General features: G+C 36.6%; 2 protein-coding genes across 2 annotated transcripts; both read left to right on the top strand.

The window, feature by feature from the left end:
- Positions 1-13,174: 13,174 nt before the first annotated feature.
- Positions 13,175-14,422, top strand: LOC145687676 (uncharacterized). Its single transcript, XM_081761132.1, has 3 exons — positions 13,175-13,225; positions 13,612-13,838; positions 14,278-14,422. The coding sequence occupies exons 1-3, from the start codon at positions 13,215-13,217 to the stop codon at positions 14,418-14,420; spliced, it is 381 nt and encodes a 126-aa protein (XP_081617258.1). The 5' UTR covers positions 13,175-13,214; the 3' UTR covers positions 14,421-14,422.
- A 5,314-nt stretch (positions 14,423-19,736) lies between these two features.
- LOC145687677 (uncharacterized) lies at positions 19,737-21,204 on the top strand. The gene is made up of 3 exons (XM_081761133.1): positions 19,737-19,912; positions 20,299-20,525; positions 20,965-21,204. The coding sequence occupies exons 1-3, from the start codon at positions 19,800-19,802 to the stop codon at positions 21,105-21,107; spliced, it is 483 nt and encodes a 160-aa protein (XP_081617259.1). The 5' UTR covers positions 19,737-19,799; the 3' UTR covers positions 21,108-21,204.
- Positions 21,205-22,344: the final 1,140 nt, after the last annotated feature.

Here is a 22,344-nt window from a genome sequence, read left to right on the forward strand (position 1 = left end):
CAAGGTTGTTTCTGTATACCGATATCCCACGTGTTTCACTGATCATCTCTGTTTAATAATGGAAATTAAAATTAATGACCAGAAGATTGCTCGGGGACGGGGATATTATCACATGAATGAAAGTCTGCTCAATGATGAGTCATTTTGTCAGCTCTTTTCTAAAAAGTGGGCTTATTGGCTTAAACAAAAGAAGTGGTTTAAAACATATATTGAGTGGTGGAATCAATACTGTAAGGACAAAATCCGAAGCTTTTGTAGGTGGTATTCCTCTGAAATTTATGCTGATAAGCGAAAACTTTATAATTTCTATTATAAATGTCTATTAGAGGCACAAACTGAAGCGATGACAAATCGCTCGGCCCTTATCTCTGTACGTAAATACAAAGCCAAATTATTACAATTCCATAAACAGAAAATGGAAGGGATTAGGTTACGTAGTAAAGTTCCAGGATTTCCGGAAGAAGAACAATGCTCTCTTACACATGTGTTAACAGAAGCCAAACGTGGACGGAGGAAACTTATCACGTCACTCACAGATGCTCAAGGCTCCATTCAAACTACTCAGGACAATATTCGTAACACCCTGTATGATTATTACTACCAGTTATTTGGGGTCGCTGCTGCTACCGGCTGCGAAAATAAATTACTTGACAGTGTGCCTGTAGTGCTAAAGGATGAAGACAATCAAATTTTATGTGCTCCGTTTACTAAAAAGGAAGTACAAAGAGCTGTAAATGCTGCAAAAAAAGGAAAATCTCCTGGGCCCGACTCTATCTCTGGCCGTTTATATGTTAAATTTTGGGATATAATGGGCGATACACTAACATTGATTGTAAATGAATGGTTCTTTGCTTCAGAGACTATCAAGCGCCCTAATCCAGCCGTCACGGTCTTTATCCCTAAAACTGTTCAACCATCTAATGTTAGCCATTATAGACCTATATCCCTTCTTAATACAGATATCAAAATTTTTAGTAGATGTATTAAAAACAGATTACAGGACTACATGGATAAGTTATTACAAAATTTGCAATATGTGGCTGTTAAACAGAAAACCATCTATCACCTTTTATTAACTATTCGAGATAGTATTACTATTTGTAATGATTGCGCTCTTAAAGCGGCTCTGATAAATTTAGATTTTAAAAACGCCTTTGATAATATTGAACACTCGTACTTATGGTCTGTTTTCAGAAAATTCGGTTTTAATGAACAATTTGTTACATGGATGAAATATTTTTATAAAGATGCTCATACGAAGTTAAATGTTAACGGTCACCTATCCAACAACATTCCCATCAAACGTTCAATAAGACAAGGTGATCCCCTTTCAATGTTGAGTTTTGCTATTAGCCTTGCTCCCCTGTTATATGCTATGAATGACCGCCTAACTGGTCTAAATATTATTACCCCTGCTATAAAAGTGGCTAGTTATGCAGATGATGTAACAGTTTTTGTCTCTTCAAAACTAGATTATTCTCTCATGATGGAATGTGTTCGTGAATATGAGGTAGCATCTGGGGCTAGATTAAATGTTTGTAAATCGCATATGTTAAACATAAACAATAGTATTGATTTTAATGATATAGATACCGTCCCTCAGGCCGACAGTATCAAAATTTTAGGAATTACCTTTTATTCAAACATAATGCACACTATTGATCATAACTATACGAATATTGTAAACACACTGCGTCATTCAGGTTATGTAAATCAATCCAGAAATCTATGTTTATATTCTAGAGCTAAATTTATAAATGTTTATCTCTTAAGCAAAATCTGGTATTTGGCAAATGTATTACCTATGCCTCAACTCATAGGAAAACAAATTCAAAGTTTATGTGGTTGGTTTCTATGGAAACATCAGGTCTTTCGTGTTAAATATGATGTAATGTGTTGTTTACATTCACAAGGTGGCATCGGTCTGTTCAATGTGCAAGAAAAAGCTGTAAGTTTGTATGTTACTCGCTCAATGACCTTGTACACAGACGAAGCGAATAGTGTAACACAACAACTGCTCACTTACGTATTAGAACGAACAGAGAGGAGTCTACCCCTGTGTATGGCTGACCTCCCTCAAAGCTGTAAGTACTTGGAAACTGTTTTGTGTGATTATATATATCTGTCGCAGCTTTTTGATTTTAAAACTTTAAGTAGTAAACAGCTGTATGTTTTTAAAATGACTAGATTATATGTCCCACCTAAAATTGTGTTAGATGAGTACTTGTGTAATTGGTCCAATATTTGGGCCAATATCAATGACCTGACCTTGTGTGTTGCCAGCAAATCTATCTGGTTTATGATTGTCCATAATGTTATTGATACTAAAGAAAAGAGAAACAAATATGGTTTTAGTCCTGATGCTCTTTGCAATAGATGTAACAATATAGATACGTTGATTCATAGAATCACGACATGTCTGGAATCCACAAAAATCTGGTCTCAGTTACGTCACTTTTTAGCCATTCTTACTCGTAGTTCGGAACGCAATATAAATATTAGCATAGTTTTAAGACCTGATTATCGTTTTTATCCCGTTAGTAAACAACATAGTGTCAATTGGTATATAGGAACGACCGTCAAATATATTTTTAATTCCAACTTAGAAGCAGGGGGAGCCTTCTATGTACAGTATTTACAAAAAGAATACTCCAAATTAGCAAAGGATGTACGTAATAAGCTATTTGCAAATTTTATAGCCAACTCATTGTTCTAGTAACTTCCTTTCTTTGTGCCAAAAGTCTAACCACTTCCATGTAATTGATTCTTGAGTTACAATAAATTTTCTTAAAAAAAAAAAAAAAAGTGGTAGAGCGTTCACCTCTGGTGCTTGGGGTCCCTGGTTCGATCCCAGCCCCCGCCAAGTGAACTTTGTGGTGGACAAACACCGTGTGCGTGGGTTTTCTCGGGGTTCTCCCGTTTCCTCCCACTTTCTTCATTCCACCATTTCATTCATTACTCATCATCACCGTCTCCTTTAGCCTAACCGGCATAACCGTGGGACGTAAAACTTAAAGATTTCATTTTATTTTTCATTTTTTTTTTGGTTCAATGATATACAAGTAGCAGGGAAGAATGAGAGGTAGTGTTGCCCATGAGACGTTACAGTTCTTGTTTTGTCTGGAAGCTGAGTCGAAGCGAGTTGTGCATTTTCTAATTCAAGACGAGACGTGGAACATGAGAATTATAGTCAAGTTTCCGAGAGAACACGACAAATTTCTAGCGTCTTGTGAGCAACGCTAACACAAATTCAGACATAAATTTACAGAGCGATGCAAGAAAACACATTTTTTTTTGGCCAGACGAAAGTTATGATTTCTCGTCTTGCAGGCAGAACTATTCAGAATGGAAGTACCCTTCTGAAGCTTCCGTATCATTTCATGAGCAAAATAAATTTACTAGTAGAAAATATGAAACGTACAATTGTATAGAACTATGTAAGTTGGATGTCATCTTAAATGTAAACATATTTCAATTTCAATTGATTAACATCTAAATAAAATGAAAGATCTTATTTCTAAAATAGTTGATAAAGGTTTATAATCAGTTAGTTAGAATATTAAGGTTTCATAATTCACAACAAAATCTACACCAGCTCATAATTAAACTTTCTTGTTGAAAAGTGAAAGTTCCACTTCGCTAGCCAATTAAAAGTTTGCAATTTCACACGTGCAGGTACACCTGGTCCCCAATTAAAAGTTTCGTTTTCGAAAAGGGAAAGGTTCGCGACCGGGAACCAATCAGCGATTGACATTATCCTATATATATTACCACACGTAACACTTAATCATCAGATTTGTTTGGAGCTCAGATTGGTGTAGTTCTCTAGTGGTCTTTAGTAAGTTTCATACAGATCATCCACTTTATTACTTAGGATGGACAACTTTTACACTCTGTTTCACACTTTTGGGCATGGTAGTGATTACGCTGTTGATGGGATAGATTTCTTGAGAAGACTTCCACCTGAGTTATCACTCATGATACTGAGGTAAGTACGCAACGTTTGTTTGATCTTTAAATATTTGATTCCGCCTTATTTTCAAATTTGTAATCTAGATCTCAAATAACTTAACATTTTCATATCTAAGTGTTTGAAGTTCTAAGCATTGTCATTTCCTTTCAATAAGAGGTGTGTTATTTTTAATTTGAGATTGATGTGAATTGAAGTAATACGAAGTTTGCTTCCAAATTTTGAATGAATGTAACTTTTATTATTATTCTTAATAATAAAGCATCAGTTCTAATATGATTTGATCAAAATTCAACGCTAGTAGATTTCTCGATAAAATAATTCGTGCTATATGTTTTATATAAAGTATTTTCGTTGCTTTCTTGATTGCGTTTTCTTAATTTAATGGCGTTATTGTTTTCCAGGTTTCTGGATGACCGTTCGCTGCTGGCAGCCTCGTTAGTATGCCACTATTGGTCAATGCTGTGTCATTCTGATCGTCAGTTGAAGAGACGAGTAAGAAGGGAGATAAGGAGACAGAGGGAACAAAGGTCCAACCCAATTTCGACCGGCATCTCATTCATAAGGAACTCTTTCAAGCCTTTTATATGCCGGAACAAACAGCTACAAGCAAAAAAGCGACCTGCTGATGGTGAGTATTTTGTCAGTATTTATTTTCCTTCTCAACGTCTTTCTCCATCTACCTTTATATAATGACGTCATTGCGTATATATTCTTGACAGTACACTTTATACTAACGACTCACATTTGCTAGTGAGTGTTTTAATTATTTTTGGCTCAAACGATTCAATATATTTCAGTCAAATGTTTTTATAGGCCTTATGTCTGGAGAACTACATATAGTGGAAGAGAACCTAAGCTACCACTTAATTTGATATGATGCGCTTATTCAGTAATATATAAAAAACCCGATTTAGGAGCCGTTCAAACATTTTGTGGCCCAAAGCTTATTATTGGCTAAGATCGCAATCTTTTGATGCATTATCTTTGGATCATTACTATAATTATTGTTCTTATTTTCGTTAATTTATGGATGAATGTTCTGACATTTGTTTTTCTTGTATTTCAGTGCCATCTATGATTGGGGATACATTGAGACCTTTGAAGGAACCACATATGTTGAAGTGTGATCAGAAGTCAAAGAAGATAAAGAGTGCACAGCGACGCAGTATCATTAGTCAAGTGAAAACTCCCAGGGGTTGGAGACTTTGAGTTCACAACCATTGAACTTTGTCATGAATTGTATGTACACTAAGTTGTACTGATGTGTTGTATTGTTGTTTCTTGGATTAATTATATGTTTAAATAGTCAGTGAAATTTGTGTTTCTTTGAAACTCCAATTACCTTTTACCTTTCATAGATGGATAAAATGTACTATCGTATAGCCAAGCGATACTCTGACGCCTGCAATGTGTGGGCAGAATCTTAATAAATATGGGACGGTAATTCCCATGCATCATTGAAACATGTGCTCCCTTCGATTTACTTTACCACAAAATATTTACTTCTTTGACTATTTTTGCGTTGAGAACAGTCTCCGAAGTTGTGGTGGAACCGGATACGAAGAAGCATGTCCAGGAATTTGGGTGTCATTTTGAGGTTTTAAATATCTCTAAGAGTACAGTTTTTAGTCAAAAGTAGTAATCTAAACGCTTGAGTTGAGTTTTAGTTTAACGTCCCGTTCAGCAGCGAGGCTATATGAGACGTGGACCTACTGATTAACGTGGAATCCGAACAACATGAGCTTCCACCGGGAACCAAACCCGGGTCTCCCACGCCAAAGGCGCGTACGCTAACCGCTTAGCCACGAAGGAGCTCTAATCTAAACGCGTTTCCATTTAATTGCGTTTCACATTTCCAGGATGTGGCGTCAGATAATCGTTATTAGAAAAGAGTAATATGTTCTTTCTCAGTTGGCCCCGACGATGTTGTCCACCACAAACTTGCTTGGCCTGGAAATGAACCAGGGACACCACACACCAAAGATAAGCGCTCTTCCCCTGAGCTCACAGCATGAATCTCGAGAAATTCTCTATGGTTACTTTACTCTACTACATAAATAACTCTTTCTGAACCACAGAAGAGATGACACGTTTCATCACTGTAGAAATCGGCAGAGAGTATATTAAGTTGATTTTGAGTTTAACGTTTCTTTCAGCAGCAAGGCTATATGAGTCGTGCACCTATTGATTAACGTGGAATCCGCACCACATGAGGGAGTATATTGAATAGCACTGTACACTAAGTCTAGTGGCTATATGTTCAAGTAAACGCGAGAATCATGGGTAAGTTTCTAGGTGTTTCAGATTCATGGTTAAGCTGTATATGCACGTCCCATAGAGTCTATCTTCGTTAGAGGACACGAAACAATAGTCCGTCCATCAATACTAGTGAATAGAAATCGGGTGGTACTTTTTGGTTCAATGATATACAAGTAGCAGGGAAGAATGAGAGGTAGTGTTGCCCATGAGACGTTACAGTTCTTGTTTTGTCTGGAAGCTGAGTCGAAGCGAGTTGTGCATTTTCTAATTCAAGACGAGACGTGGAACATGAGAGTTATCGTCAAGTTTCCGAGAGAACACGACAAATTTCTAGCGTCTTGTGAGCAACGCTAACACAAATTCAGACGTAAATTTACAGAGCGATGCAAGAAAACACAAAATTTTTTGGCCAGACGAAAGTTATGATTTCTCGTCTTGTAGGCAGAACTATTCAGAATGGAAGTACCCTTCTGAAGCTTCCGTATCATTTCATGAGCAAAATAAATTTACTAGTAGAAAATATGAAACGTACAATTGTATAGAACTATGTAAGTTGGATGTCATCTTAAATGTAAACATATTTCAATTTCAATTTATTAACATCTAAATAGAATGAAAGATCTTATTTCTAAAATAGTTGATAAAGGTTTATAATCAGTTAGTTAGAATATTAAGGTTTCATAATTCACAACAAAATCTACACCAGCTCATAATTAAACTTTCTTGTTGAAAAGTGGAAGTTCCACTTCGCTAACCAATTAAAAGTTTTCAATTTCACACGTGCAGGTACACCTGGTCCCCAATTAAAAGTTTCGTTTTCGAAAAGGGAAAGGTTCGCGACCGGGAACCAATCAGCGATTGACATTATCCTATATATATTACCACACGTAACACTTAATCATCAGAATTGTTTGGAGCTCAGATTGGTGTAGTTCTCTAGTGGTCTTTAGTAAGTTTCATACAGATCATCCACTTTATTACTTAGGATGGACAACTTTTACACTCTGTTTCACACTTTTGGGCATGGTAGTGATTACGCTGTTGATGGGATAGATTTCTTGAGAAGACTTCCACCTGAGTTATCACTCATGATACTGAGGTAAGTACGCAACGTTTGTTTGATCTTTAAATATTTGTTTCCGCCTTATTTTCAAATTTGTAATCTAGATCTCAAATAACTTAACATTTTCATATCTAAGTGTTTGAAGTTCTAAGCATTGTCATTTCCTTTCAATAAGAGGTGTGTTATTTTTAATTTGAGATTGATGTGAATTGAAGTAATACGAAGTTTGCTTCCAAATTTTGAATGAATGTAACTTTTATTATTATTCTTAATAATAAAGCATCAGTTCTAATTTGATTTGATCAAAATTCAACGCTAGTAGATTTCTCGATAAAATAATTCGTGCTATATGTTTTATATAAAGTATTTTGTTTGCTTTCTTGATTGCGTTTTCTTAATTTAATGGCGTTATTGTTTTCCAGGTTTCTGGATGACCGTTCGCTGCTGGCAGCCTCGTTAGTATGCCACTATTGGTCAATGCTGTGTCATTCTGATCGTCAGTTGAAGAGACGAGTAAGAAGGGAGATAAAGAGACAGAGGGAACAAAGGTCCAACCCAATTTCGACGGGCATCTCATTCATAAGGAACTCTTTCAAGCCTTTTATATGCCGGAACAAACAGCTACAAGCAAAAAAGCGACCTGCTGATGGTGAGTATTTTGTCAGTATTTATTTTCCTTCTCAACGTCTTTCTCCATCTACCTTTATATAATGACGTCATTGCGTATATATTCTTGACAGTACACTTTATACTAACGACTCACATTTGCTAGTGAGTGTTTTAATTATTTTTGGCTCAAACGATTCAATATATTTCAGTCAAATGTTTTTATAGGCCTTATGTCTGGAGAACTACATATAGTGGAAGAGAACCTAAGCTACCACTTAATTTGATATGATGTGCTTATTCAGTAATATATACAAAAACCCGATTTAGGAGCCGTTCAAACATTTTGTGGCCCAAAGCTTATTATTGGCTAAGATCGCAATCTTTTGATGCATTATCTTTGGATCATTACTATAATTATTGTTCTTATTTTCGTTAATTTATGGATGAATGTTCTGACATTTGTTTTTCTTGTATTTCAGTGCCATCTATGATTGGGGATACATTGAGACCTTTGAAGGAACCACATATGTTGAAGTGTGATCAGAAGTCAAAGAAGATAAAGAGTGCACAGCGACGCAGTATCATTAGTCAAGTGAAAACTCCCAGGGGTTGGAGACTTTGAGTTCACAACCATTGAACTTTGTCATGAATTGTATGTACACTAAGTTGTACTGATGTGTTGTATTGTTGTTTCTTGGATTAATTATATGTTTAAATAGTCAGTGAAATTTGTGTTTCTTTGAAACTCCAATTACCTTTTACCTTTCATAGATGGATAAAATGTACTATCGTATAGCCAAGCGATACTCTGACGCCTGCAATGTGTGGGCAGAATCTTAATAAATATGGGACGCTAATTCCCATGCATCATTGAAACATGTGCTCCCTTCGATTTACTTTACCACAAAATATTTCATGCTTCAGATTCATGCTTAAGCTGTATATGCACGTCCCATAGAGTTTTGCTGCGTTAGAGGACACGAAACAATAGTCCGTCCATCAATACTAGTGAATAGAAATCGGGTGGTACTTTTTGGTTCAATGATATACAAGTAGCAGGGAAGAATGAGAGGTAGTGTTGCCCATGAGACGTTACAGTTCTTGTTTTGTCTGGAAGCTGAGTCGAAGCGAGTTGTGCATTTTCTAATTCAAGACGAGACGTGGAACATGAGAATTATCGTCAAGTTTCCGAGAGAACACGACAAATTTCTAGCGTCTTGTGACCAACGCTAACACAAATTCAGACATAAATTTACAGAGCGATGCAAGAAAACACAAAATTTTTTGGCCAGACGAAAGTTATGATTTCTCGTCTTGCAGGCAGAACTATTCAGAATGGAAGTACCCTTCTGAAGCTTCCGTATCATTTCATGAGCAAAATAAATTTACTAGTAGAAAATATGAAACGTACAATTGTATAGAACTATGTAAGTTGGATGTCATCTTAAATGTAAACATATTTCAATTTCAATTGATTAACATCTAAATAAAATGAAAGATCTTATTTCTAAAATAGTTGATAAAGGTTTATAATCAGTTAGTTAGAATATTAAGGTTTCATAATTCACAACAAAATCTACACCAGCTCATAATTAAACTTTCTTGTTGAAAAGTGAAAGTTCCACTTCGCTAGCCAATTAAAAGTTTTCAATTTCACACGTGCAGGTACACCTGGTCCCCAATTAAAAGTTTCGTTTTCGAAAAGGGAAAGGTTCGCGACCGGGAACCAATCAGCGATTGACATTATCCTATATATATTACCACACGTAACACTTAATCATCAGATTTGTTTGGAGCTCAGATTGGTGTAGTTCTCTAGTGGTCTTTAGTAAGTTTCATACAGATCATCCACTTTATTACTTAGGATGGACAACTTTTACACTCTGTTTCACACTTTTGGGCATGGTAGTGATTACGCTGATGATGGGATAGATTTCTTGAGAAGACTTCCACCTGAGTTATCACTCATGATACTGAGGTAAGTACGCAACGTTTGTTTGATCTTTAAATATTTGTTTCCGCCTTATTTTCAAATTTGTAATCTAGATCTCAAATAACTTAACATTTTCATATCTAAGTGTTTGAAGTTCTAAGCATTGTCATTTCCTTTCAATAAGAGGTGTGTTATTTTTAATTTGAGATTGATGTGAATTGAAGTAATACGAAGTTTGCTTCCAAATTTTGAATGAATGTAACTTTAATTATTATTCTTAGTAATAAAGCATCAGTTCTAATTTGATTTGATCAAAATTCAACGCTAGTAGATTTCTCGATAAAATAATTCGTGCTATATATTTTATATAAAGTATTTTCGTTGCTTTCTTGATTGCGTTTTCTTAATTTAATGGCGTTATTGTTTTCCAGGTTTCTGGATGACCGTTCGCTGCTGGCAGCCTCGTTAGTATGCCACTATTGGTCAATGCTGTGTCATTCTGATCGTCAGTTGAAGAGACGAGTAAGAAGGGAGATAAGGAGACAGAGGGAACAAAGGTCCAACCCAATTTCGACGGGCATCTCATTCATAAGGAACTCTTTCAAGCCTTTTATATGCCGGAACAAACAGCTACAAGCAAAAAAGCGACCTGCTGATGGTGAGTATTTTGTCAGTATTTATTTTCCTTCTCAACGTCTTTCTCCATCTACCTTTATATAATGACGTCATTGCGTATATATTCTTGACAGTACACTTTATACTAACGACTCACATTTGCTAGTAAGTGTTTTAATTATTTTTGGCTCAAACGATTCAATATATTTCAGTCAAATGTTTTTATAGGCCTTATGTCTGGAGAACTGCATATAGTGGAAGAGAACCTAAGCTACCACTTAATTTGATATGATGTGCTTATTCAGTAATATATACAAAAACCCGATTTAGGAGCCGTTCAAACATTTTGTGGCCCAAAGCTTATTATTGGCTAAGATCGCAATCTTTTGATGCATTATCTTTGGATCATTACTATAATTATTGTTCTTATTTTCGTTAATTTATGGATGAATGTTCTGACATTTGTTTTTCTTGTATTTCAGTGCCATCTATGATTGGGGATACATTGAGACCTTTGAAGGAACCACATATGTTGAAGTGTGATCAGAAGTCAAAGAAGATAAAGAGTGCACAGCGACGCAGTATCATTAGTCAAGTGAAAACTCCCAGGGGTTGGAGACTTTGAGTTCACAACCATTGAACTTTGTCATGAATTGTATGTACACTAAGTTGTACTGATGTGTTGTATTGTTGTTTCTTGGATTAATTATATGTTTAAATAGTCAGTGAAATTTGTGTTTCTTTGAAACTCCAATTACCTTTTACCTTTCATAGATGGATAAAATGTACTATCGTATAGCCAAGCGATACTCTGACGCCTGCAATGTGTGGGCAGAATCTTAATAAATATGGGACGCTAATTCCCATGCATCATTGAAACATGTGCTCCCTTCGATTTACTTTACCACAAAATATTTACTTCTTTGACTATTTTTGCGTTGAGAACAGTCTCCGAAGTTGTGGTGGAACCGGATACAAAGAAGCATGTCCAGGAATTTGGGTGTCATTTTGAGGTTTTAAATATCTCTAGGAGTACAGTTTTTAGTCAAAAGTAGTAATCTAAACGCTTGAGTTGAGTTTTAGTTTAACGTCCCGTTCAGCAGCGAGGCTATATGAGACGTGGACCTACTGATTAACATGGAATCCGAACCACATGAGCTTCCACCGGGAACCGAACCCGGGTCTCCCACGCCAAAGGCGCGTACGCTAACCGCTTAGCCACGAAGGAGCTCTAATCTAAACGCGTTTCCATTTAATTGCGTTTCACATTTCCAGGATGTGGCGTCAGATAATCGTTATTAGAAAAGAGCAATATGTTCTTTCTCAGTTGGCCCCGACGATGTTGTCCACCACAAACTTGCTTGGCCTGGAAATGAACCAGGGACACCACACACCAAAGATAAGCGCTCTTCCCCTGAGCTCACAGCATGAATCTCGAGAAATTCTCTGTGGTTACTTTACTCTACTACATAAATAACTCTTTCTGAACCACAGAAGAGATGACACGTTTCATCACTGTAGAAATCGGCAGAGAGTATATTAAGTTGATTTTGAGTTTAACGTTTCTTTCAGCAGCAAGGCTATATGAGTCGTGCACCTATTGATTAACGTGGAATCCGCACCACATGAGGGAGTATATTGAATAGCATTGTACACTAAGTCTAGTGGCTATATGTTCAAGTAAACGCGAGAATCATGGGTAAGTTTCTAGGTGTTTCAGATTCATGCTTAAGCTGTATATGCACGTCCCATAGAGTTTTGCTTCGTTAGAGGACACGAAACAATAGTCCGTCCATCAATACTAGTGAATAGAAATCGGGTGGTACTTTTTGGTTCAATGATATACAAGTAGCAGGGAAGAATGAGAGGTAGTGTTGCCCATGAGACGTTACAGTTCTTGTTTTGTCTGGAAGCTGAGTCGAAGCGAGTTGTGCATTTTCTAATTCAAGACGAGACGTGGAACATGAGAATTATCGTCAAGTTTCCGAGAGAACACGACAAATTTCTAGCGTCTTGTGAGCAACGCTAACACAATTTCAGACGTAAATTTACAGAGCGATGCAAGAAAACACAAAATTTTTTGGCCAGACGAAAGTTATGATTTCTCGTCTTGTAGGCAGAACTATTCAGAATGGAAGTACCCTTCTGAAGCTTCCGTATCATTTCATGAGCAAAATAAATTTACTAGTAGAAAATATGAAACGTACAATTGTATAGAACTATGTAAGTTGGATGTCATCTTAAATGTAAACATATTTCAATTTCAATTGATTAACATCTAAATAAAATGAAAGATCTTATTTCTAAAATAGTTGATAAAGGTTTATAATCAGTTAGTTAGAATATTAAGGTTTCATAATTCACAACAAAATCTACACAGCTCATAGTTAAACTTTCTTGTTGAAAAGTGAAAGTTCCGCCTCGCTAGCCAATTAAAAGTTTTCAATTTCACACGTGCAGGTACACCTGGTCCCCAATTAAAAGTTTCGTTTTCGAAAAGGGAAAGGTTCGCGACCGGGAACCAATCAGCGATTGACATTATCCTATATATATTACCACACGTAACACTTAATCATCAGATTTGTTTGGAGCTCAGATTGGTGTAGTTCTCTAGTGGTCTTTAGTAAGTTTCATACAGATCATCCACTTTATTACTTAGGATGGATAACTTTTACACTCTGTTTCACACTTTTGGGCATGGTAGTGATTACGCTGTTGATGGGATAGATTTCTTGAGAAGACTTCCACCTGAGTTATCACTCATGATACTGAGGTAAGTACGCAACGCTTGTTTGATCTTTAAATATTTGTTTCCGCCTTATTTTCAAATTTGTAATCTAGATCTCAAATAACTTAACATTTTCGTATCTAAGTGTTTGAAGTTCTAAGCATTGTCATTTCCTTTCAATAAGAGGTGTGTTATTTTTAATTTGAGATTGATGTGAATTGAAGTAATACGAAGTTTGCTTCCAAATTTTGAATGAATGTAACTTTTATTATTATTCTTAATAATAAAGCATCAGTTCTAATTTGATTTGATCAAAATTCAACGCTAGTAGATTGCTCGATAAAATAATTCGTGCTATATGTTTTATATAAAGTATTTTCGTTGCTTTCTTGATTGCGTTTTCTTAATTTAATGGCGTTATTGTTTTCCAGGTTTCTGGATGACCGTTCGCTGCTGGCAGCCTCGTTAGTATGCCACTATTGGTCAATGCTGTGTCATTCTGACCGTCAGTTGAAGAGACGAGTAAGAAGGGAGATAAGGAGACAGAGGGAACAAAGGTCCAACCCAATTTCGACGGGCATCTCATTCATAAGGAACTCTTTCAAGCCTTTTATATGCCGGAACAAACAGCTACAAGCAAAACAGCGACCTGCTGATGGTGAGTATTTTGTCAGTATTTATTTTCCTTCTCAACGTCTTTCTCCATCTACCTTTATATAATGACGTCATTGCGTATATATTCTTGACAGTACACTTTATACTAACGACTCACATTTGCTAGTGAGTGTTTTAATTATTTTTGGCTCAAACGATTCAATATATTTCAGTCAAATGTTTTTATAGGCCTTATGTCTGGAGAACTACATATAGTGGAAGAGAACCTAAGATACCACTTAATTTGATATGATGTGCTTATTCAGTAATATATACAAAAACCCGATTTAGGAGCCGTTCAAACATTTTGTGGCCCAAAGCTTATTATTGGCTAAGGTCGCAATCTTTTGATGCATTATCTTTGGATCATTACTATAATTATTGTTCTTATTTTCGTTAATTTATGGATGAATGTTCTGACATTTGTTTTTCTTGTATTTCAGTGCCATCTATGATTGGGGATACATTGAGACCTTTGAAGGAACCACATATGTTGAAGTGTGATCAGAAGTCAAAGAAGATAAAGAGTGCACAGCGACGCAGTATCATTAGTCAAGTGAAAACTCCCAGGGGTTGGAGACTTTGAGTTCACAACCATTGAACTTTGTCATGAATTGTATGTACACTAAGTTGTACTGATGTGTTGTATTGTTGTTTCTTGGATTAATTATATGTTTAAATAGTCAGTGAAATTTGTGTTTCTTTGAAACTCCAATTACCTTTTACCTTTCATAGATGGATAAAATGTACTATCGTATAGCCAAGCGATACTCTGACGCCTGCAGTGTGTGGGCAGAATCTTAATAAATATGGGACGGTAATTCCCATGCATCATTGAAACATGTGCTCCCTTCGATTTACTTTACCACAAAATATTTACTTCTTTGACTATTTTTGCGTTGAGAACAGTCTCCGAAGTTGTGGTGGAACCGGATACGAAGAAGCATGTCCAGGAATTCGGGTGTCATTTTGAGGTTTTAAATATCTCTAAGAGTACAGTTTTTAGTCAAAAGTAGTAATCTAAACGCTTGAGTTGAGTTTTAGTTTAACGTCCCGTTCAGCAGCGAGGCTATATGAGACGTGGACCTACTGATTAACGTGGAATCCGAACCACATGAGCTTCCACCGGGAACCGAACCCGGGTCTCCCACGCCAAAGGCGCGTACGCTAACCGCTTAGCCACGAAGGAGCTCTAATCTAAACGCGTTTCCATTTAATTGCGTTTCACATTTCCAGGATGTGGCGTCAGATAATCGTTATTAGAAAAGAGTAATATGTTCTTTCTCAGTTGGCCCCGACGATGTTGTCCACCACAAACTTGCTTGGCCTGGAAATGAACCAGGGACACCACACACCAAAGATAAGCGCTCTTCCCCTGAGCTCACAGCATGAATCTCGAGAAATTCTCTGTGGTTACTTTACTCTACTACATAAATAACTCTTTCTGAACCACAGAAGAGATGACACGTTTCATCACTGTAGAAATCGGCAGAGAGTATATTAAGTTGATTTTGAGTTTAACGTTTCTTTCAGCAGCAAGGCTATATGAGTCGTGCACCTATTGATTAACGTGGAATCCGCACCACATGAGGGAGTATATTGAATAGCATTGTACACTAAGTCTAGTGGCTATATGTTCAAGTAAACGCGAGAATCATGGGTAAGTTTCTAGGTGTTTCAGATTCATGCTTAAGCTGTATATGCACGTCCCATAGAGTTTTGCTTCGTTAGAGGACACGAAACAATAGTCCGTCCATCAATACTAGTGAATAGAAATCGGGTGGTACTTTTTGGTTCAATGATATACAAGTAGCAGGGAAGAATGAGAGGTAGTGTTGCCCATGAGACGTTACAGTTCTTGTTTTGTCTGGAAGCTGAGTCGAAGCGAGTTGTTCATTTTCTAATTCAAGACGAGACGTGGAACATGAGAATTATCGTCAAGTTTCCGAGAGAACACGACAAATTTCTAGCGTCTTGTGAGCAACGCTAACACAAATTCAGACATAAATTTACAGAGCGATGCAAGAAAACACAAAATTTTTTGGCCAGACGAAAGTTATGATTTCTCGTCTTGCAGGCAGAACTATTCAGAATGGAAGTACCCTTCTGAAGCTTCCGTATCATTTCATGAGCAAAATAAATTTACTAGTAGAAAATATGAAACGTACAATTGTATAGAACTATGTAAGTTGGATGTCATCTTAAATGTAAACATATTTCAATTTCAATTGATTAACATCTAAATAAAATGAAAGATCTTATTTCTAAAATAGTTGATAAAGGTTTATAATCAGTTAGTTAGAATATTAAGGTTTCATAATTCACAACAAAATCTACACCAGCTCATAATTAAACTTTCTTGTTGAAAAGTGAAAGTTCCACTTCGCTAGCCAATTAAAAGTTTTCAATTTCACACGTGCAGGTACACCTGGTCCCCAATTAAAAGTTTCGTTTTCGAAAAGGGAAAGGTTCGCGACCGGGAACCAATCAGCGATTGACATTATCCTATATATATTACCACACGTAACACTTAATCATCAGATTTGTTTGGAGCTCAGATTGGTGTAGTTCTCTAGTGGTCTTTAGTAAGTTTCATACAGATCATCCACTTTATTACTTAGGATGGACAACTTTTACACTCTGTTTCACACTTTTGGGCATGGTAGTGATTACGCTGATGATGGGATAGATTTCTTGAGAAGACTTCCACCTGAGTTATCACTCATGATACTGAGGTAAGTACGCAACGTTTGTTTGATCTTTAAATATTTGTTTCCGCCTTATTTTCAAATTTGTAATCTAGATCTCAAATAACTTAACATTTTCATATCTAAGTGTTTGAAGTTCTAAGCATTGTCATTTCCTTTCAATAAGAGGTGTGTTACTTTTAATTTGAGATTGATGTGAATTGAAGTAATACGAAGTTTGCTTCCAAATTTTGAATGAATGTAACTTTTATTATTATTCTTAGTAATAAAGCATCAGTTCTAATTTGATTTGATCAAAATTCAAAGCTAGTAGATTTCTCGATAAAATAATTCGTGCTATATGTTTTATATAAAGTATTTTGTTTGCTTTCTTGATTGCGTTTTGTTAATTTAATGGCGTTATTGTTTTCCAGGTTTCTGGATGACCGTTCGCTGCTGGCAGCCTCGTTAGTATGCCACTATTGGTCAATGCTGTGTCATTCTGATCGTCAGTTGAAGAGACGAGTAAGAAGGGAGATAAGGAGACAGAGGGAACAAAGGTCCAACCCAATTTCGACGGGCATCTCATTCATAAGGAACTCTTTCAAGCCTTTTATATGCCGGAACAAACAGCTACAAGCAAAAAAGCGACCTGCTGATGGTGAGTATTTTGTCAGTATTTATTTTCCTTCTCAACGTCTTTCTCCATCTACCTTTATATAATGACGTCATTGCGTATATATTCTTGACAGTACACTTTATACTAACGACTCACATTTGCTAGTAAGTGTTTTAATTATTTTTGGCTCAAACGATTCAATATATTTCAGTCAAATGTTTTTATAGGCCTTATGTCTGGAGAACTACATATAGTGGAAGAGAACCTAAGATACCACTTAATTTGATATGATGTGCTTATTCAGTAATATATACAAAAACCCGATTTAGGAGCCGTTCAAACATTTTGTGGCCCAAAGCTTATTATTGGCTAAGGTCGCAATCTTTTGATGCATTATCTTTGGATCATTACTATAATTATTGTTCTTATTTTCGTTAATTTATGGATGAATGTTCTGACATTTGTTTTTCTTGTATTTCAGTGCCATCTATGATTGGGGATACATTGAGACCTTTGAAGGAACCACATATGTTGAAGTGTGATCAGAAGTCAAAGAAGATAAAGAGTGCACAGCGACGCAGTATCATTAGTCAAGTGAAAACTCCCAGGGGTTGGAGACTTTGAGTTCACAACCATTGAACTTTGTCATGAATTGTATGTACACTAAGTTGTACTGATGTGTTGTATTGTTGTTTCTTGGATTAATTATATGTTTAAATAGTCAGTGAAATTTGTGTTTCTTTGAAACTCCAATTACCTTTTACCTTTCATAGATGGATAAAATGTACTATCGTATAGCCAAGCGATACTCTGACGCCTGCAATGTGTGGGCAGAATCTTAATAAATATGGGACGCTAATTCCCATGCATCATTGAAACATGTGCTCCCTTCGATTTACTTTACCACAAAATATTTACTTCTTTGACTATTTTTGCGTTGAGAACAGTCTCCGAAGTTGTGGTGGAACCGGATACGAAGAAGCATGTCCAGGAATTCGGGTGTCATTTTGAGGTTTTAAATATCTCTAAGAGTACAGTTTTTAGTCAAAAGTAGTAATCTAAACGCTTGAGTTGAGTTTTAGTTTAACGTCCCGTTCAGCAGCGAGGCTATATGAGACGTGGACCTACTGATTAACGTGGAATCCGAACCACATGAGCTTCCACCGGGAACTGAACCCGGGTCTCCCACGCTAAAGGCGCGTACGCTAACCGCTTAGCCACGAAGGAGCTCTAATCTAAACGCGTTTCCATTTAATTGCGTTTCACATTTCCAGGATGTGGCGTCAGATAATCGTTATTAGAAAAGAGTAATATGTTCTTTCTCAGTTGGCCCCGACGATGTTGTCCACCACAAACTTGCTTGGCCTGGAAATGAACCAGGGACACCACACACCAAAGATAAGCGCTCTTCCCCTGAGCTCACAGCATGAATCTCGAGAAATTCTCTATGGTTACTTTACTCTACTACATAAATAACTCTTTCTGAACCACAGAAGAGATGACACGTTTCATCACTGTAGAAATCGGCAGAGAGTATATTAAGTTGATTTTGAGTTTAACGTTTCTTTCAGCAGCAAGGCTATATGAGTCGTGCACCTATTGATTAACGTGGAATCCGCACCACATGAGGGAGTATATTGAATAGCATTGTACACTAAGTCTAGTGGCTATATGTTCAAGTAAACGCGAGAATCATGGGTAAGTTTCTAGGTGTTTCAGATTCATGCTTAAGCTGTATATGCACGTCCCATAGAGTCTAGCTTCGTTAGAGGACAAGAAACAATACTCCGTCCATCAATACTAGTGAATAGAAATCGGGTGGTACTTTTTGGTTCAATGATATACAAGTAGCAGGGAAGAATGAGAGGTAGTGTTGCCCATGAGACGTTACAGTTCTTGTTTTGTCTGGAAGCTGAGTCGAAGCGAGTTGTGCATTTTCTAATTCAAGACGAGACGTGGAACATGAGAATTATCGTCAAGTTTCCGAGAGAACACGACAAATTTCTAGCGTCTTGTGAGCAACGCTAACACAATTTCAGACGTAAATTTACAGAGCGATGCAAGAAAACACAAAATTTTTTGGCCAGACGAAAGTTATGATTTCTCGTCTTGTAGGCAGAACTATTCAGAATGGAAGTACCCTTCTGAAGCTTCCGTATCATTTCATGAGCAAAATAAATTTACTAGTAGAAAATATGAAACGTACAATTGTATAGAACTATGTAAGTTGGATGTCATCTTAAATGTAAACATATTTCAATTTCAATTGATTAACATCTAAATAAAATGAAAGATCTTATTTCTAAAATAGTTGATAAAGGTTTATAATCAGTTAGTTAGAATATTAAGGTTTCATAATTCACAACAAAATCTACACAGCTCATAGTTAAACTTTCTTGTTGAAAAGTGAAAGTTCCACCTCGCTAGCCAATTAAAAGTTTTCAATTTCACACGTGCAGGTACACCTGGTCCCCAATTAAAAGTTTCGTTTTCGAAAAGGGAAAGGTTCGCGACCGGGAACCAATCAGCGATTGACATTATCCTATATATATTACCACACGTAACACTTAATCATCAGATTTGTTTGGAGCTCAGATTGGTGTAGTTCTCTAGTGGTCTTTAGTAAGTTTCATACAGATCATCCACTTTATTACTTAGGATGGATAACTTTTACACTCTGTTTCACACTTTTGGGCATGGTAGTGATTACGTTGTTGATGGGATAGATTTCTTGAGAAGACTTCCACCTGAGTTATCACTCATGATACTGAGGTAAGTACGCAACGCTTGTTTGATCTTTAAATATTTGTTTCCGCCTTATTTTCAAATTTGTAATCTAGATCTCAAATAACTTAACATTTTCATATCTAAGTGTTTGAAGTTCTAAGCATTGTCATTTCCTTTCAATAAGAGGTGTGTTATTTTTAATTTGAGATTGATGTGAATTGAAGTAATACGAAGTTTGCTTCCAAATTTTGAATGAATGTAACTTTTATTATTATTCTTAATAATAAAGCATCAGTTCTAATTTGATTTGATCAAAATTCAACGCTAGTAGATTGCTCGATAAAATAATTCGTGCTATATGTTTTATATAAAGTATTTTCGTTGCTTTCTTGATTGCGTTTTCTTAATTTAATGGCGTTATTGTTTTCCAGGTTTCTGGATGACCGTTCGCTGCTGGCAGCCTCGTTAGTATGCCACTATTGGTCAATGCTGTGTCATTCTGACCGTCAGTTGAAGAGACGAGTAAGAAGGGAGATAAGGAGACAGAGGGAACAAAGGTCCAACCCAATTTCGACGGGCATCTCATTCATAAGGAACTCTTTCAAGCCTTTTATATGCCGGAACAAACAGCTACAAGCAAAACAGCGACCTGCTGATGGTGAGTATTTTGTCAGTATTTATTTTCCTTCTCAACGTCTTTCTCCATCTACCTTTATATAATGACGTCATTGCGTATATATTCTTGACAGTACACTTTATACTAACGACTCACATTTGCTAGTGAGTGTTTTAATTATTTTTGGCTCAAACGATTCAATATATTTCAGTCAAATGTTTTTATAGGCCTTATGTCTGGAGAACTACATATAGTGGAAGAGAACCTAAGCTACCACTTAATTTGATATGATGTGCTTATTCAGTAATATATACAAAAACCCGATTTAGGAGCCGTTCAAACATTTTGTGGCCCAAAGCTTATTATTGGCTAAGATCGCAATCTTTTGATGCATTATCTTTGGATCATTACTATAATTATTGATCTTATTTTCGTTAATTTATGGATGAATGTTCTGACATTTGTTTTTCTTGTATTTCAGTGCCATCTATGATTGGGGATACATTGAGACCTTTGAAGGAACCACATATGTTGAAGTGTGATCAGAAGTCAAAGAAGATAAAGAGTGCACAGCGACGCAGTATCATTAGTCAAGTGAAAACTCCCAGGGGTTGGAGACTTTGAGTTCACAACCATTGAACTTTGTCATGAAATGTATGTACACTAAGTCGTACTGATGTGTTGTATTGTTGTTTCTTGGATTAATTATATGTTTAAATAGTCAGTGAAATTTGTGTTTCTTTGAAACTCCAATTACCTTTTACCTTTCATAGATGGATAAAATGTACTATCGTATAGCCAAGCGATACTCTGACGCCTGCAATGTGTGGGCAGAATCTTAATAAATATGGGACGCAAATTCCCATGCATCATTGAAACATGTGCTCCCTTCGATTTACTTTACCACAAAATATTTACTTCTTTGACTATTTTTGCGTTGAGAACAGTCTCCGAAGTTGTGGTGGAACCGGATACGAAGAAGCATGTCCAGGAATTCGGGTGTCATTTTGAGGTTTTAAATATCTCTAAGAGTACAGTTTTTAGTCAAAAGTAGTAATCTAAACGCTTGAGTTGAGTTTTAGTTTATCGTCCCGTTCAGCAGCGAGGCTATATGAGACGTGGACCTACTGATTAACGTGGAATCCGAACCACATGAGCTTCCACCGGGAACCGAACCCGGGTCTCCCACGCCAAAGGCGCGTACGCTAACCGCTTAGCCACGAAGGAGCTCTAATCTAAACGCGTTTCCATTTAATTGCGTTTCACATTTCCAGGATGTGGCGTCAGATAATCGTTATTAGAAAAGAGTAATATGTTCTTTCTCAGTTGGCCCCGACGATGTTGTCCACCACAAACTTGCTTGGCCTGGAAATGAACCAGGGACACCACACACCAAAGATAAGCGCTCTTCCCCTGAGCTCACAGCATGAATCTCGAGAAATTCTCTGTGGTTACTTTACTCTACTACATAAATAACTCTTTCTGAACCACAGAAGAGATGACACGTTTCATCACTGTAGAAATCGGCAGAGAGTATATTAAGTTGATTTTGAGTTTAACGTTTCTTTCAGCAGCAAGGCTATATGAGTCGTGCACCTATTGATTAACGTGGAATCCGCACCACATGAGGGAGTATATTGAATAGCATTGTACACTAAGTCTAGTGGCTATATGTTCAAGTAAACGCGAGAATCATGGGTAAGTTTCTAGGTGTTTCAGATTCATGCTTAAGCTGTATATGCACGTCCCATAGAGTTTTGCTTCGTTAGAGGACACGAAACAATAGTCCGTCCATCAATACTAGTGAATAGAAATCGGGTGGTACTTTTTGGTTCAATGATATACAAGTAGCAGGGAAGAA

The sequence above is a fragment of the Thermobia domestica genome, chromosome 6 (genome assembly GCF_964235325.1).
Source record: "Thermobia domestica chromosome 6, izTheDome1.hap1.1, whole genome shotgun sequence".
Taxonomy (NCBI): Eukaryota; Metazoa; Arthropoda; class Insecta; order Zygentoma; family Lepismatidae; genus Thermobia; species Thermobia domestica.